The sequence below is a fragment of the Lemur catta genome, chromosome 19 (assembly GCF_020740605.2).
Source record: "Lemur catta isolate mLemCat1 chromosome 19, mLemCat1.pri, whole genome shotgun sequence".
Classification (NCBI taxonomy): Eukaryota; Metazoa; Chordata; class Mammalia; order Primates; family Lemuridae; genus Lemur; species Lemur catta.
In genome coordinates, this window is record NC_059146.1 from 29,087,922 (window position 1) to 29,105,936 (window position 18,015).

The 18,015-nt window shown below is 52.1% G+C and overlaps 1 protein-coding gene across 8 annotated transcripts; it reads left to right on the top strand.

Moving 5' to 3' along the window:
* Nucleotides 1-40: 40 nt before the first annotated feature.
* On the top strand, nt 41-18,013 carry COQ8B (coenzyme Q8B). 8 transcript variants are annotated; one of them, XM_045531957.1, is made up of 15 exons: nt 41-188; nt 2,265-2,369; nt 2,502-2,621; nt 2,766-2,832; nt 4,722-4,799; nt 7,829-7,951; nt 8,095-8,180; nt 9,273-9,413; nt 9,501-9,582; nt 10,302-10,395; nt 12,255-12,396; nt 12,546-12,653; nt 13,798-13,863; nt 16,523-16,609; nt 17,162-18,013. In XM_045531957.1, the coding sequence occupies exons 2-15, from the start codon at nt 2,268-2,270 to the stop codon at nt 17,480-17,482; spliced, it is 1,617 nt and encodes a 538-aa protein (XP_045387913.1). In that variant the 5' UTR covers nt 41-188; nt 2,265-2,267; the 3' UTR covers nt 17,483-18,013. The 8 variants fall into 8 exon arrangements, with proteins under 8 accessions (XP_045387913.1, XP_045387917.1, XP_045387912.1 ...); XM_045531961.1 differs by lacking the exon at nt 41-188 and adding an exon at nt 1,014-1,028; XM_045531956.1 differs by lacking the exon at nt 41-188 and adding an exon at nt 1,139-1,583.
* Nucleotides 18,014-18,015: the final 2 nt, after the last annotated feature.

Here is an 18,015-nt window from a genome sequence, read left to right on the forward strand (position 1 = left end):
GTCCCTGTCTGACTCCGCCCGTCGCCGTCGGAGTAAGTGTTTTCCGAGCGCCCGAAACTCGAACGGGCTGGGTCTGGGGCGCAGAGGTCCTGGTGGCGCGCCAGTGGGGTCCTCTCTACACCCCCTCTGTGACTAATCCAGCCTTCTTTCACTCTCAAGTGACCAGTTCAGCCTCCCTAAGACTCCCGGTGGGTGACGAGTTCAGCCCGCGCCCATTCTTCACCCAGGGCCGGGACAGACTTTGAAAGACTTGGAAATCCCGCAGGCGTGGGTTCGAGACCTGCGTCTGCCACATCCCAGCTGAGTTAGCGTGAGAGAGTGACTTATGCTGCATTGAATTTTCCGTAAGAAATCTCTCTCATATAGAGCGCACTTGTTCTGGACCAGGCCCTGACACCGTTTCAGTGCTTCACTCTCTCACTAACGCTGAGCAATAGGGGATGCCATGGCCCCGTTTTACACATGAAGACACTGAGGCTCAGAAGTCTGCCAGCCTCTACCTTTTGTTTGTAGCCACGGGGCTGTTTGATATGACCTCATGATATGTGAAGCATGTGACACCGGGCCTGGCACTATTAGCCATAGCCCTGTAGGTTTAGTTATTGTCACAGGTGCTTTTTATATATTTTGTCCCCGAGGGTGAGCTGCCACCCAGCTCCTGAGTCAGACCTTCACGTCTGGAGGGGCGTCGTGGGTGGTTTCTATCTTGATATTGAGTCACCTGGTGGAGGGGCACTGGGCATAGGTCCAAGGCTCTAAAATGAGTCATCTCTTCACAGACCAATGAGAAATCAGAGGCAGGGTCCCACCTGGTACATCATATAGGTTGGAAAGCAGAGGTCCATTTGAGGGCTGAGGGCTCTTCTGAGGTAACACAGTGCAAGGATAGAGACAGGCCTGGTTCCCGACAAGGGGGGTTGGACAGGGGCAGCGGGGTGCTGTGGGGGAAGCATCTGCATCGCTCCCTCTCCCAGTGGTGGGAGAGGTGCCCCAAGCAGCTGCTTCTATTCCAGACTGTGAGAAGAGGGGTGAGTCAGCCTGTTCCAACACATACATACACACACAGATGGGCTGGGAGCTAGTTTTCTGGGTTGCCAAGTTTCCTGACTCAGCACTGGGAATCTTGGCTGGGTGTGTTCTGGGAAATGTCAGGCCTACAGGAAACTGAGGGCTCCCACTCCCGCCATCCCGCAGGTGGGCGGGGAGCGGAGAGAGCAGGGTGAGTGAGGGAACAGAGAGAGGCTCAGTGTGCAAGTGAGGGGGGTTTGTGTACACAGGAGAGTTGAAGGTGTGAGCAGGAGACAGTTGGTGAGCAGGGCAAGGGGTTTATATGCACAGGGAAGAAGACTGGGTGCCGAGATGTGAGTGTTTGTGCACAGTGGAGGAGCCCCATGTGCAAGGGAAATGTTTGCTGGGAAGAATGTGTGTTCAAAGGAGAGATGTTGAGCCTGCCAGGGGTAAAAATAAGAAGGAAGTTTGGCAAGATGCTCGTGCAGATGAGAAGTGTGAAGTTTGTAAGGGAGTGATGTTTGTAAGGACAGTGGGGAGAACAGAAAAGTCTGCCGCGTACAAGGCACTTTGAGGTGAGTGAAAGGGTATAGCGGGCACGCATGATTCCCAAGGTACCCAGCATTCCCGGACTCCCACCCTTGTGCCCAGATCCAGCACCTCGGCCCCACCCCTGGCTCCGCCCCCCGCACACAGCGGGACGCACTTCGTGCCAGTCAGCGAGCCGCTGCTCCACCATTGGCTAGCTGACCGGAGGGGGCGGGTATGCAGAGGCTCCCGGAAACACTGGAGGGCCCCGCGCGTTGCGTACTCGGAGCCTGGAGCAGTGGGTGCTTAGCAACGAGGGGAGGTGCCCAGTAACGGGGTTGGGGGGACACCGGGAGGAATTGTGAGTGCCTAGCAAGAGGGGACGGAGGTGCCAAGCAACGGGGGTGGGGGTGTTTCAGAGAAGTGGAGAAGTAGCCCCGGAGGATCTGTGGGTGTCTAGTAAAGAGGCAGGACCCTAGCAACGGCGGGGGGGTGGGAGAAGGGGGAAAGTGGGTTTGGGGAGGCGCGCAGGAAGAGCTGTGAGTTCCTAGCAACAAGGGGGAAACCAAGAGACACTGCGAGTCTGTAACAGGGGAGGAAGTCTTCGGTGGGTGGTAATCTTAGAGGGTGGACACAGGGGAATGTGGGGGCCCGGCAGAGAAGCAGGGCAAAGCAGGGAGGCCAGTCCTGCAACTCCTACACGAATAATCCCTCCTCTTCTCCCCCAGGCAATGTGGCTGAAGGTGGGGGGCCTACTGCGGGGGACCTGTGGACAGCAGGGCCAGATTGTCGGTCTGCCTTGTGGGACCCTGGGGCCTGGGGCCCACTGGTGGGTAAGAGGCTGGGGAGGGGCCCTCCAAAGGGAAGAGGCTGAGGGAGACTCCAAGGGTCAAAAGGGAGGGATCCAAAAGGATCAGGCAGACCCCATGTCCTCCACTCCTTACCAGAGTCCATGTCTCTTGCAGGGGCCGTTTGGGGGTTCTTGGGCCCAAAAGTTTCATGAGGATGGGCCCGCAAGAGGCCTGGGTGAAGAGGATATTCGCAGGGCACGGGAGGCCCGTCTCAGGAAGACACCCCGGGCCCAGGTATCATTGCCCTCACCTACCTAGCAAAAGCCCATGAAAGCTGCTGGCCCCCTGAGCTCGGGGAAGGGAGGGGTGGCAGGTTGGTTGGACTCCCTGAGCACTATGCCCACCTTCCTGCCCTCAGACCTTCTCCCTGTTTCCCAGCTAAGTGAACGCTCTCGAGAACGCAAGGTGCCCACCTCCCGCATCAGCCGCTTGGCCAACTTTGGGGGTAGGTGTGACTTTGGGGGATCTAGATATAACTCAGATTAGAGGAGGTAGCACTTACAGAATGAAGCAAGGGAGAGGATGAATTAGAGACAGAGAGGAGGGAGAGACAGGGAAAAAGAGATGAAGACCAAGAGAACCTGTAATGTGCCCGGCCCCATACATGCTTGCGCTGGCTGCACTAAATCAATGAGTGTTTATTTCCATTCTGTAGATGAGGAAATAGAAGCTAAGAAATGTGAGGTGACTTGACTATGGATTATGCAGCTGGGTGGGGCAAACTTTAGGTCACAACTTGCATGAAATAATTTAGTGGGTTGCAACCAGCATTAATGAAGAGAATATAAAGTATGAGTGTGCCTGTACAGCAAGGAAAGTCTTGTTTCATGAAACATATATATCTTGGTCTGTGCCGGTTATAATGCAAATGTCTTCTTTTACTGTGGGTCATGGTTCAAGTTTTAAAGGTACAGATTCACTGTCTAAAGAGGCAATTGTGACCGGGCACAGTATGGCTCACGCCTGCAATCCTAGTACTCTGGAAGGCCGAGGAGGGAGGATCGCTTGAGCACAGTAGTCTGAGACCAGCCTGAGCAAGAGCAAGACCCCATCTCTACAAAAAATAGAAAGAATTAGCTGGGGATTGTGGTGCAGGCCAGCAATCCCAGCTACACAAGAGGCTGAGGCAGGAGGATTGCTTGAGCCCAGGAGTTTGAGGTTGCTGTGAGCTATGATGACACCACTGCACTCTAGCCAGGGCAACAGAGAGAGACTCTGTCTCAAAAAAATAAAAAATTAAAAGAAAATAAAAAGGCGGTCGAGTGCACTGTTTGGAGCTTTGGCACCAGGCTGCCTAGGGTTCAAAGGGTGACTCTGGGCCAGGTGCGGTGGCTCATGCCTGTAATCCTAGCACTCTGGGAGGCCAAGGCAGGCGGATCATTTGAGCTCAGGAGTTCGAGACCAGCCTGAGCAAGAGCATGTGAGACCCCGTCTCTACTAAAAATAGAAAGAAATTAGCTGGACAACCAAAAATATATAGGAAAAATTAGCCGGGCATGGTGGCGCATGCCTGTAGTCCCAGCTACTCGGGAGGCTGAGGCAGAAGGATCGCTTGAGCCCAGGAGTTTGAGGTTGCTGTGAGCTAGGCTGACACCATGGCACTCTAGCCCGGGCAACAGAGTGAGACTCTGTCTCAAAAAAAAAAACAAGATGACTGCTGTCTCCTCATTTTCAGACTATGGGCAATTACTTCTCTGAGCCTCAATTTCCTTTTGTATAAAATGGAAGTTTTTCTGTAAAACGTACTTCACAAAGGTGAGGACACTTTATCTGAGGACAAAATAAGTTAATGCGTATAAGGCACTGGGAACAGTACCTAGCATGTAGAAAGCGCTTGCTCAGGATGGTCTTGAACTCCTAGACTCAAGAGATCCTCCGATCTCTCCTCCGCTTCCCAGAGTGATAAGATTACAGGTGTGAGCCACTGTACCCAGCCCCCGGGGCCACCTTAACCTTGGCTGCACACTAGAATCATCTGGGATGCTAAAAACAAAGTACAAATTCCCAGGCCTCACCTCAGGCCACTTTAATCAGAAGCTCGGGTGTGGGGTCTGTGCATCGTATTTACAAAAGCTCCTGTGGTAACTAGTGTGCAGCCAGGGCTAAGAACTGCTGGGAGGGAGACATATAACAGAGGGAAGGACAAAGAAAGAGGTAGCCTCACCTTGAAGGGAACTCCAAGCAGGAAGAGAGTCAGAGACCGATTTAGAGACAGAGATATAGAGACAAGCACACCTAGAGAGAGACTGAGAGAAGACAGAGGGCGGGGAGGGGGGGGGGCTGGCGGGGAACCCCGCAGGCAGGCAGCACTCAGGCTTCTCTCTCGTTCTCCAGGACTAGCTGTGGGCTTGGGGCTGGGTGCGCTGGCCGAAATAGCCAAGAAGTCCCTGCCAGGAGGACATCTGCAGTCAGGTGAGTGAACCACACTGCCAGGGTTCAGATCCTGGCATTGCTGTGTGACCTGGGGCAGGTGGCTTCATGTCTCTGAGCCCCAGCTTCCCATCTGGAAGATGGAGGTGATGATAACATGTCCAGCTCTTAGAGTTTTCGTGAAGTGCTCAGAACAGGGCTAAACCACTATCAAGGTTGTGATAATGGAAACATATCATCTGAGAAAAAATTTAAGCCATTGGGAATTCCTAACTCTGAGCAGGAGAAGAAAGCTGAAAATCAGTGTGCTAGTGGGGGTCTGTGTACAAGAAAGGCGGAATTAGATGTGTAGCATTTGTGGGTAAGAGCCCTCAACCAAGTCAATGTCTTGAAACAAAACTCAGGGTAGATATTTTAGATTAAACAGAGACCAAAGAGACATTAATTTATAAATGGATTAGTGTTTGGTAGGACAAAACAAAAAAAAATTTACAAATGGACTATGTGAACCATGATTAGATGTTAGTTTGAAAAGAACAACTATGAAAGACTCTTTAGGGACAGTTGGAAAATCTGCATATGGACAGAATAATAGATGTTAGGGAATTGTGTTAAATTTTCTACATGCAATTGTGGTATTGTGATTGTGTTGGAATATCCTTATTCTTAGCAAAGCTTAAGTGCAACTACATGCAAGTGGGTCAGCAAAAAGTAATAATAGTAAGTGTGTGGGTACACACAAATAAAACAGATGAAGCAGAATGTTACCATGTTGAATCGAGGTGGAGGGTGTGCAGTGTTCATGATATTATGTATGCAACTTTTCTGTCTGTTTGGATGTTTTTCAATAAAAAGTTGAGAGTAGGCGGAAGATTAGACTTTGGGTAAGGCCAACTTCAGTCTATCTGTTGCTCTACCATTTCCATGCTGTGCAACCCAGGGCCAGGTGCTGCACCTCTCTGAGTCTTTTGCTTCCTCACCCTGAAAATTAAAGCATTGATAGTTTTTATTTCCTGGAGTGATTGTGGGCATTCAGCCAGAGAATCCACGAAGACATTTAGGATTTGGCCTGGAAGATGGTGAGCACTCAACAAAGAGCTCAATAACACTTTTTTTTTTTTTTTTTTTTGAGACAGAATCTTGCTCTGTCACCTTAGGTAGAGTGCAGTGGTGTCATCATAGCTCACCGCAACCTCAAACTCCTGGGCTCAAGCGATCCTCCTACTGTGTCCAAGTAGCTGGGACTTCAGGCGCTTGCCACCATGCCCAGCTAATGTTTCCTATTTTTTACCAGAGATGGGGGTCTTGCTCTTGCTCAGGCTGGTCTTGAACTCCTGACCTCAAGCGATCCTCCCATCTCCACCTCCCAGAGTGCTATGATTACAGGCATGAGCCACCATGCCTGGCCTAAATAACATTTTTATAAATTAACAAATGTTTATGGAATGCTTTACTAAAGAATAATGTAACTTATATACAAAACCACACACACATACATATAAGTATACAGCTTCATGCATTTTCACAAAGTTGACACATTTGCACCCAAATCAAGAAAACCTAGAACAGCAGTTCTCAAACTGCTTGGTCTCAGGATCCCTGCACACCCTTAGAACTGAGGAATGGATAAATAAAATGTGTTGTATGCATGCAATGGAATATTATTCTGCCATGGGTAGGAATGAATTCCTGACACATGCTGCAATGTGGAGGAATCTCAAAAACATTATGCTAAGTGAGAGCAGCCACACACAGAAAGGCCACATAGTGAATGATTCCATTTATCTGAAATGTACAGAACAGGAAGATCTGCAGAGACAGAAAGTAGATTAGTGGCTGTCAAGGGCTGGGGAGAGGGGGAGTGGGGAGTGACTCCTAATGGGTCTAGGGTGTTTGTCGGGTTTTTTTTTCGGTGCTGAAACCAGGATGGGTTTCTTTTTTTCTTTTTTTTTTTAATCATCTTTTTCTTTCTTCCTTTATTTTTTATTTTTAAATTTTTTTTCAGAGGTAGATATATTCCTGAAGGGTATAGGGCTTCTTTTTGGGGTGACAATAATGTCCTAAAATTGATTATGGCAATGTTTGTATAACTCTGTGAATATACTAGAAACCATAGAATTGGTTACTTTAAATGGGAATTATATGGCATGTGAATTATTTTACTATAAAGCTGTTAAAAATAGAATGAGGACCCTAAAGAGCTTGTTTATGTGGATTGTATTTATCATTGTTTACTGTATTAGAGGTTAAAACTGAGAAATTTTTAAAACACAAGAACACACACAAACACATTCCATCAGCTATCAAAATGATGACGTCCTCACATGTCCTGGAGCCTCTGGAAGACTCCACTGAGTGTTCTTTGGAGCATGGAAGTGAAAAGGGGTAGATAACCTCTTAATATGGGAAAATAGTTTGATCTCACAGACCCCTTTAAAGGGTGTCAGAGACTCTCAGGGGTCCCATTTTGAGAATCGCTGCCCTGGGTCTCCAGAAGCTCCATTCATGTCCCCACCTGGTCAGTCCCCTCACCAAGGGTGACCACTGTCTTGGCTTCTGACATCCTAGATTAGTTTTGCCTGTTTTTGCTCATGATGCAATAGGACTGTATATTCCCTTAGACGTCTGGCTTCTTTTACTCAAGGTTAAGTTTGTGAGCTGCGTCCATGTTATTTTATGTGGTGGTAGCTTGTTTATTCAATACCACAGTAGTCACTCTGTGACTGTTCTCCAAGCTGTAGTCATTTGGGTTGTTTCCAGTTTGGGACTGTTATGAATAGCGCTGCTGTGAACATCCTTGTACTATCTGTTGACGACACATTGATGCATTTCTCTTGGGTATAAACCTGGGAGAGGAACTGCACTGGGCATAGGTATGTGCTTTACTGGAAACTTCCCAGCTGTTTTCCAAAAGGCTTGTGTCAGGACTCTGGAATCAGCAGCATCTGAGTTCAGGTTGCTGCCCAACTTTGTCGACTCTTGGTACTGCTGTTTTCATTTTAGCCATTCTGGTTGGTGTGCAGGGGTGATTTCTGTGATTGTCATACTAATGGTTGTTCTCTCCTCCCCAGAGGACAGCTCCCGGCTGGGCTCCAGCCCCTTCCTCTCGGAGGCCAACGCCGAGCGGATTGTGCAGACCTTATGTACAGTTCGGGGGGCCGCCCTCAAGGTTGGCCAAATGCTCAGCATCCAGGGTACAGCATGACCCTCAACGCCTGACCCCTGACCTCACTTTCATTCCACCCCAACCCATTAACAAGACCCAACTTCAGATACTCACACAGGGTTCCCCGTTTCCTCCTCCCTCACTGCTCCCCTCATCCCACTGTCTCCCAAGACAACAGCTTCATCAGCCCCCAGCTGCAGCGCATCTTCGAGCGGGTCCGCCAGAGCGCCGACTTCATGCCCCGCTGGCAGATGCTGGTGAGTGCCCGGCGAGGGAGGGCCAGCTGGGGGAGGCGAGCTCCATCTGCCCCGGCCTGCCTGACCCTCCTGGCTTCATTGCTCTACTCCATGTCTGACTCTGAGCCTCGGTTTCCCCTTCTGTAAAATGGGGATCACCAAAGTACACACCTCATACCACCGCCGTGATGATCAAAGGAGAGGTCGGTGAAGAGTGCCTCATCCAGTCCTGGGCACGGAGTCAGTACTCTGTCGAGGCAGCAAAGCGCAGTAGTCAGGGGCCAGACTTCATGGGTGCCAACCCTATCTCTGCCACTTACGACCTGTGTGATCTCACACATGTGGCTTGACCTCTCTGTGCCTCAGTTACCTCGTCTGGGAAATGGCGACAGTGACATGTACACCCACATCGTAGGGTTACGTAAATTAGTCTGCAAAGAGCACTTAGAACAGCCCCTGACACACCATGAGTGACATGCAAGTTTTAGCTGTGATTATTACTGTTCTTTTAATTAAAGGAGAGTATGTCTGTAAATAGATTGGCACAGTGCCTGGCACTGAGCAAGTCCCCGAGACGTGAGCTGTTCCTCTAATAACTGGGCAAGGGCGTGGAGTCCGGAATCCAGCCACCTGCCTGCCTTCCCCTCTCTGCTCTGCTCACTTGCCACGCGACCCCAGGTGGGCCCACCTGTCTCTGAGCCACTTCAAGCAGGCTCTGGCCCAAGGAAGCCCCTGTACAGTTTAGCTCCTCTTTATCACATTGACTTTGAGTTCATAATTCAATATAGAGTATAATACAGGATTGTTCTCCATATTAACCATAAGTAATAGTAATCCCCACAACAGCCCGCACGGTCCAGGGGGTGCAGGCTTGGGAGACACGTTGGGCTGAGCCTTCCATTCCTTTCCACCAATGCCTGGCTGGTCACCGTGGGCAAGGGACTTCTCTCTGAGCCTCAATTTCCCTGTCTGTAAGGGGGGGGTGGCAGCCAAGAGCTTAGCCCAGGGCCCGGCACATGGTGAGTGCTGGGGCTGACGTGTGAAGTGCTCAGGACAGGGATGAACTCAGCTGCCCAAAACCATGATGATGACTGTTGTGACCACTCCCCACAGAGAGTTCTTGAAGAGGAGCTTGGCAGGGACTGGCAGGCCAAGGTGGCCTCCTTGGAGGAGGTGCCCTTTGCCGCTGCCTCAATTGGGCAGGTGCACCAGGGCATGCTGAGGGATGGGACGGAGGTGGCCGTGAAGATCCAGGTGAGAGGGGAGGCCGGGCAGGGTGAGGTGGGCACCCTGCTGGTCCAGACGAGTGACCCTCACCCTCCGTGTCTCCTCTCCTCGCAGTACCCGGGTGTCGCCCAGAGCATCCAGAGCGACGTCCAGAACCTGCTGGCGGTGCTAAAGATGAGCGTGGCCCTGCCCAAGGGTGAGGTGCCTCTCCCCGCCCCACACTGAGGGGGCATGCTCAGGAGAGGAGGCAGGGCTGGACGGAGGGAGAGCGCGGCAGGGTGTGCGGGACGGGAGCAGAGGGAGCGTTTATGTCGATGTGTGTGACAGAAAGAAGGACACTGAGGCCAGGAGAGCCCAGAGAGCAGGAGTGTGTGTGGGGAAAAAACCTGACAATTCAAACAGCTACGGAGAGACAGGAGCCCAGGCTGAAATCCAAAAACAGACAGCAGAGCATGTGCAGCTCTGGGAAAGGGACGGGAGGGGGAAAAAGAGCCACAGAAGCAGAAGGGGTGCGTTAGCGGGACAGCTTGTTTGTGTCAGGGCACGTGAGAAGGCGCCTGGAGAAGGGGGAGCGGGTTGTGTCTGTGTGAGAGAGAGGGAGGGACAGGCCTAGAACCTAGAAGTGAGACCCAGAGGCTGACAGTGACAGGACAGCATCGGTGGGAAAGAGACGGAACAGGGGCACATGTGACTGTAAAACAGCCGCCTGGGAACTGGGGTGTGGGACCCCAGGAGACAGACCTCAGAAGACACTGCAATTGTGTGAAGGACAGAGGGAAGCTACAGACAGACAGTGCCAGTAAAAGGCCTGGAGCAAGGGCTGTGAGGGACAGAGAGAGAGCACTGGCGAGAAAAGACACCCATGGGTGGGAGCCCAGAGGACCCCTTCCTCGGCTGACACGGCCGCCCTCTCAGGACTGTTTGCCGAGCAGAGCCTGCAGACCTTGCAGCAGGAGCTGGCTTGGGAATGTGACTACCGTCGTGAGGCAGCTTGTGCCCAGAACTTCAGGTGAGCTGAGCCTTTTGCAGGCCCCTGGTGCCTCTTTCCCCAGCTTCCCTCCTTCCTTCCCTCCCTGGCTGGTGGGAAGTGGATGCCCCCAGCCTCTGGCAACGGGAGCCCGGGGGCAGGGCTGACAAACTCTTTTTCTCTTTCTTTCAATCATGTGTTCATCTCTCTGTCCATTCCCTCATTACTTCACTTCCCCCGTGTCCTCTGAGCTTTGACAGGTCACTTCTCCGTGAGTGTCAGTTTTCTTCTCTATGGGATGGGACTCGGACTCGTATCCACTGTGGTCTGACACGGGCACTTAATCACAGGGCGAGACACTGTTACACACACTGGACTGACTGACAGAGGGAGCAGAGCAGTCTGACAGCACCAGGAGTTGGGGAGAAGGGGGCTCCAGGGCTTCCTTTGTGCACTGTAGGGGGAGGAGGAAAAATTGATATAAGCACTTTGGAGACTAGTTGGGCATCATGGAATAAGCCTTTATATTCACATATGCTATGACCCAATAATTGTCCTTCTTGCTAAATACTCTGGGGACCTTTATGCCAGGATACACCATGAGACTTTTCTAGGATGCTCAGAGCAGCATTGTTTGCTACAGCCCCAAACTGGAAACAACCCAAACCTGTCAGATTTATCTGGCAGGGTGGATAAATAAGTTATGGTGTGTTCATCAGAGGAATATTATATAGCAGTGAAGATGAACTGTAGCTACGTGGAACAATGTGTTTATATTTGGAAGCATGATGTGTGACAATGACACCTCAATGAGATCCTCCCCAGTGTGGTTCACACATTTATTGAGGATCTACAATGTGTCAAGCTCTGTAGACAGAGTAAGAAGAAAGTCAGTAGAAGGCAGTGGTTAGGGGCATGGACCCTGGACTCTGATGTGGGATCAATTGCCAGGTCAGCGCTTAACAGGCCGTGTAGCCTGAATCTGTGCAGTGGCCTCAGGAGAGTGTCCTCACGGTGGGGCAAGGACACAAGCGAATTGTGCCAATCATTAATAAATACTCAGCACAGGGACTGGCCACGAGGAGCACTTCAAACATCAGGTATTTTATAACAAGGACAAAAATACAAACAGGACCTTGAGGGGGCGCGAAGTGGGATCATGGGCCAGCACACTCCCGTGTGGGATCCAGGGAGACCTCTTCCCCCACGGGATGTCCCAGTGCCCTTAAGATAGAACCCCAGTCCTTCCCCTGCTCCCCACAGGTCCTCGGCCAGAGGCTTGCTCATATGCTTTGCCTCCCAAGTCTAACGTTGACATACTTATCTCAATCTGTGATTGGTCTGTTTGCTTGTTAAAGTATAGTCTCCTGGCATGGGCGCAGGTCCGGGGACTGGTTCATTCACTGCTCTGTCCCCAGCATTGTCCAGCACACACACAGACACAGAAGAAATCCTTCGCTTTACTGTTGTTCAGCGTAGTGGCTCCAAGGAGTGACCCAGAAGTCTCACTATAAACTTAACAGATCTTTATATCAGTGGCTATTTTGAGGATGAATTAATTAATAAATTGGTGAAAAAAGTAATGTACAAACTAAATACACTGAGCTCATCCTGGGGCAGCCAGAAGTCATGGAAGAGTTTCAGGTAAGGAAGTGGTAGCTGGGTCTCCAGCAGGACCCAGTTTAGGGGCAGGCACAGAGTAGGCACCTCAGAGATATTTGTTAAATGTCACTCTGGCCAGGTATTGGCCATCACCCAGGGCAGACAGAGACAAGAGAAGGGCAAGGAAAGGAAGACATGGGCTGTTTATGAAGGACTTCTTGGAGGAGGAGGAAGCCTCAAACTGTGTCACAGGGGCCTGGAGCACAAAGTCCTGTTCTCTCTCTTCCCTCCTGCCCCAGGCAGCTGCTGGCAGACGACCCGTTCTTCCGGGTGCCAGCTGTGGTTAAGGAGCTGTGCACGACAAGGGTGCTGGGCATGGAGCTGGCTGGAGGGGTCCCCCTGGACCAGTGCCAGGGCCTAAGCCAGGACATCCGGAACCAGGTACGTGGTCTCATGGCACAGTAGGGAGGGTACTGCCCCAAGGTGGGGCTGGCAGGGAGGGCCAGGCCCACGGTCCCTTTCCAGGCGGATGAGGGCTCTACAGGGGCAGATCATACTGAGATGTCTGTTACTCCTTCTTCCCACCCCAGATTTGCTTCCAGCTCCTGAGGCTATGTCTGCGGGAGCTGTTTGAGTTCCGATTCATGCAGACAGACCCCAACTGGGCCAACTTTCTGTATGACACCTCCAGCCACCAGGTTGGTTCCTTGTGATGTGTGTGTTGGGGTGTGTTAGCTGACGTAACAAATGTTCCCTGATATTTCAGTAGTTCAACACAATAGCAGTTTATTATCCACACAACAGGCTGGGATGGCCCTTCTCCATGTGGTGATTCAGGGACCCAAGCTCCTTCCCTTTTGCGGTTGTGCTGTCCCCTAGGGCCTTGCAATGCTCTGCTTCCACTGGAAGGGGAAAGAGAAGTTGAGAGGGTAACCCCTTGCCTAACTGCTTTGGCCAGAAATGACAACGTCATTTCCTTTACCATTCCAGCAATGGGAACTGGCACACCGCCTGTCTAGGTACAAGGGATGCTGGTTTTTTACCGGAAAACCCCTAATAAAAATAAATAAATAAATAAAAATAAAATAAAATAATATAAAATAAAATCAGAAACAACCACAATGTCCGTCAACCAGTAAATGTGCTGTGATATAATCATGCAATGAAGTCCTTACACAGCATGGAAAATGAATAAATGAGCTAGAGCTGCACATAGCAATGGGGATAAACTGCAAAATCATTTTGGGCAAAAAACACAAGGCGCAGGATAACTGCAGTAAATACCATTTATATGAAGTTTTAAAATATGCAAACCATTACGATATATTGTTTATGGGTACACACATACGCAGAAAATGTAGGAACACATGCATGGGAATTTTAGGACATAATAATTATTTCAGGAAAGTAGTGACTCTGGAAAAGACCTTGGGGACGTGGGGGCAGTGCATCAGGGCGGGATACACAGGAGGCTCTACTTGGATTGATGGTATTTTATATTTAAGCTGGGTGGTAGAATTTGTGGGTATTCATTTTACTTTTCCATATATTAACATTTTATTCTCTGAATTTTTTTCTGTGCCTAAAATTTATTATTACATAAACAATTGGGACCAAAAATAAATAAATAAATAAAAGCCAGATGCCTTCAGCTGTCCTGTGAGGGTGGACTGGAAGTGGGGGACTGCAGGCTGGGGGCCCAGGGAGGCAGCCGGCAGGGACTTTGGCTGGAGCAGGCAGGGGAAAGGGTCAAGGGGAGGCAGAGACAGATCCTGGCTGCCCTGAGAGACAAGGGGGATGTTAATGGCTCCCAGCATTCCTTCCACCATTGCTCATTCCCAGGTGACCCTGCTGGACTTCGGTGCAAGCCGAGAATTTGGGACGGAGTTCACAGACCATTACATCGAGGTGAGTCCCCCCAACCCTGAGGCTTCTGAAGGGCTGAGGCTCAAGCCGGATACTAAGGCAGATGGGTAAGAAGGAGAAATACAGTCTCTGGAATTAAGTAATAAATAATAATAATATTAATAGCTGCTAACAAAGACTAAGCACTGAATATTACGACAGGCACTGTTTTAAGTGCTTTACATAGAGTAATTTCAACCATTGGCAACTCTGTGAGGTAAGAACCATTTTTAGCACTATTTTACAGATGAAGTAACTGGGGCTTAAAGAGGCTGAGTTGTTTGCCTAAGATCACAGAAGACCTGGGATTCAAACTCACAGTCTGGGTCCAGAGCCCCTGTTCCCAACCCCTGCCTAGCACCTAAGAGAAAGGCCCACAATGGCTATCTTGTCACCTCCCCAGGCCCACTCTGTCCAGGGCCTGGGTGTCCAGCCAGCGCTCACATACCTCCCTGCAGGCTGGTCCCTAGGGGCAGCTCTGTCTGCAGGAAGTACTTTGTCACCTACTTTGCCCGTGCCTCCTGCCCACCAGGTCAATTTGTCTGAGTCTACAGAAAACCCCATCTCATTAATTTGTCAAGATTGGACATTTGACTTGGGTCTTCTAATCATTTCCCCATCGATCTACACATTCTCTGACACCTCCTGTGCCCAGCTCTATTCTGGGCAATACTGGGGACACAACAGTGACCTAGGTCCAACCCAGGTCCAGCCTTCACAGTGGGAGGAGAGACAGTGAGGACCCAGAGTGGACAGGGCTGGGATGGGGGAAGCACAGGGGACTGTCAGAGCCCAGGGGAGGAGCCTGAGCCAGCCTGGGGAGTCAGGGAGGGCTTCCTCGGGGAAGAGATGTCAGAGTCCAGACGTAAGGGATGAGGAGGACCAATCAGGAAAAGGCTAGGAGGGTATTCCAGATACACAACATGTGCAAAGGCCGAGAGACAACAAAGAATATTCCTGCTGAAGTAGTGCTTCTCAAACCGGTGGCGATCCTGTGACAGTGCAGATTCAGATCTGGAGTTAGGTGTTAGACGCTGCGTTTCTTACTTGCTCCCAGATGATGCCAGTGCTACCTGTAGGGGGACCACACTTTGAGTAGTTGAGTAGTAAGGCCCTAGAGCACGAAAAGGAAGCTCACATGTGACTAGGAGGACAGGTAGGGGCAGAGCAGGAGCCAGTGATGAGGCTGGAACCAAATCAGTCTGGGTCTTACAGACCAAGTTTTGCAGCTTATACTTTACCCAGGTGCCCTGGGGAAGCCTGGAAAGAATTTGAGCAGGGGAGGGACACAGTCAGATTTAGAAAATGCCTCCCCTGTATAACAAGTGGTCTCAAAGACTGGGGGCTGAGAGCCCAGGGAGGGCTGGAGAGAGGAAGAGGGGGCAGTTGGGAGAGATGCCTCATTGAGAGTTCATGGGAGCTGACAGGCGGGAAGTCAGGGGAGGGAGGTGTCCAGGACAAGGCCCAGGGCTCTGAGACTGGAACTGGAAGGAGGAGCTGGTGACCGCCCCCCTTCACACCCAGGCCTCTTGGGGCCCTCTGCAGGCCACTTGAGGCACAAAGCCAAGGCCCCTCTGGGCAGCTGGGACATCCTGCCTCCCACCCTTCCCACCCAGGCCTGCAGCCTTTGCCAGTCTAAAAAGTCCTGTCACACTGCCCCCTGAGGACCACAGGCCTGACAGATGGCCAGACAGGCTGGGGCAGGGGGAGCAGAGACAGAACAGACTGCCAGATTAATCCTGTATCCCCCTCCTCACAAGAAAGGGCAAGGCAGTGGCCACGGGTTGGACCCGGGTTCCACTCCTCACTCGGAGCCTGTTTCCTTTTCTGTGCAGTGGAGACCCTCACATCCACTTCTCAATCACAGCAGATCATGGTGTTCACAGTGCTTCCAACATGCAGACACAGTGCTAGGCACTCCGCAGCCATCGCCTTCTTTATCCTCACAACAGCCCCATGAGGAAGAGACTTTCGTCATCCCTGCTTTGCAGATGGGAAAGTGGGGGCCCAAGAGGCAAAGCGACTTGCCCAGAGTCTCTCAGCTGGCAAGCAGCAGAGCTGGAGGGAGCCCAGGCAAGCTGGCTCCAGCCTGGCATCCGTCCGTGCTCCTAGCTGCTGCCCTCCCTGCATGAGCTCATGGCTGGAGAGGCGCTTGGCTCTGCGTACTCATTGGCTAAACCAAGCTTCACCAGGGCCCTCCTGAGTGCCAGATCCCATGCCATGTGCGACTAAAACCCAGCTGGGATCCTTGCTGTCATGGGGTTCCAAGTTTGGTGCAGGAGACATAGAGATGGCCCCTGGCAACATCAGAAGCAGTTCTGGGTCGCAGTTACATCCTTGTCCAGTTGAGTGTTTGGACCCATGAGCAGTCTTGACACTTATTTCCCTCCGTGCCCTTTCATGGGGGCAGTTTCCAGGGCAGGACCCCTGACCACCTCCTCCCTGCTCCCCAGCTCTGGAACAGTCTTGAGGGAGTCACAGACAGGGGCGGAGTGGGGAGGGAGAAGCTTCCAGGTGAGAGGGAGGGCCCAGGTAGATGAGAATGGAGGTGGATATGGCAGGGGGTGACCAGGCTTCTAGCTCCTTTTCTTCAGATGCCCCCTGGAACCCTGCTTTCTGGCCTTTGGGCCTCTGTCCCTCCCACCCACACCCCTCTCCGCAGGTGGTGAAGGCTGCAGCCGAGGGAGACAGAGACCGGGTCCTGCAGAAATCCCAGGACCTCAAATTCCTCACGGGCTTTGAAACCAAGGTTGGGAGACACTGGGGGGTTGGGGACTGGTGTCTATTGGGTGGGGGAGTGGGGAGCTGTTATCTCTACTGAGGGACTCTGGGGAAGGATGGGGGATGGGGTTTGTCTCCACTGGGGAGGGTGGAGGCTATATGTCTATGCGGGGGGAGTAGGGAGTATAGCTCTAGCTATAATGGGGGCTCCGGGCAGGGGTGGGCGGATGCACTGCTTGACTGCTCAGGAACCATGGGAAAATGGGCACCACTTATGGGTTCTAGAGGGTTGGTGGCTGCTCATGGGTTCTGGGGGTGGGAGAGCAGAGGCTGCTTATCTGTGGAGAGTAGAGGGCTACCTGTCTGTAGGAGGCTCTGAGGAAGTGAGGGGCTGTTTATTTGGGGGGAAATAGGAGCTGCGTGTTACTAGAGGCTCAGAAGGAGTGGAGGCTGCTTATCATGCTTGGGGGATTCAGGGGCTTGTGTTTATACGTGAGGGAGCTGAGAGCTGCTTGTCTCTGCCGGGTTACGTGGAGGGCTCTATGTCCATACCAGGTGCATCTGCTGTCCCCACCCCTAGGCATTCTCTGACGCCCACGTGGAGGCAGTGATGATCCTTGGGGAGCCCTTTGCCACCCAGGGCCCCTACGACTTTGGGGCAGGGGACACTGCCCGCCGCATACAAGGCCTCATCCCGGTGCTGCTGCAGCACCGGCTGCGCCCCCCACCTGAGGAGACCTATGCCCTGCACCGCAAGCTGGCAGGGGCTTTCCTGGCTTGCGCCCACCTCCGTGCCCACATTGCCTGCAGGGACCTCTTCCAGGACACCTACCACCGATACTGGGCCAGTCGCCAGACACAGCCACTGACCAGAGGGGACCTCAGGGGGGATCCCTCCTAACAGCCTTTGTGGGAGATCCCAGCCCCAGCCCCAGCCCCAGAGCTGGGCCACCCCCTGCTGTGGTTCCTCCTGTCCCTGCCCCCTCTGCTCTGGGACCAGGGGCCCTCTTGGGTTTCCCAGCCTTGGCTAGCTCCCCTCCTTGGCTCAGGAGCTCAGGAAACCCGGGGCTAGGGAACTTCCAACTTCATGGCCTGTATCCCGCTGCTCCCCACTCCAAAGTGGGTGTCCAGGAATTCTAAGCCACGGAAGCGGTTAACTTATTTCTGCCAACGTGTGAGGGAGCCCTCAGCCCGCTTGCGTGCCATTTTGGAGAACCAGACTCTAGAGGGGGAGCCCCTCACCTCTGCCTCGGGTCTCCTGGTCTCCTGTTCTCGGAAACAGAAGAGATGGTGGCCAGTGGGTGCAGCTCTCACCTTTGCCTCCCTCACTCTTCCACCAGCTGCCTTCAGCCGGGTTCCAGCCTCTCTGTGTGTTGGAGGGGTGGGGTGGGGGGTTGAACCTTCAGTCGGAATAAAAGCGGCCCTCCCCTTCCC

Coding starts and splice junctions, on each gene's coding strand:
- COQ8B (XM_045531957.1), top strand. CDS start 2,268: ATGTGGCTGAAGGTGGGGGGCCTACTGCGGGGGACCTGTGGACAGCAG. Junction 2,833..4,721: donor CCGCTTGGCCAACTTTGGGG/GTAGGTGTGACT, acceptor CTCGTTCTCCAG/GACTAGCTGTGGGCTTGGGG. Junction 12,397..12,545: donor GCCAGGACATCCGGAACCAG/GTACGTGGTCTC, acceptor TTCCCACCCCAG/ATTTGCTTCCAGCTCCTGAG.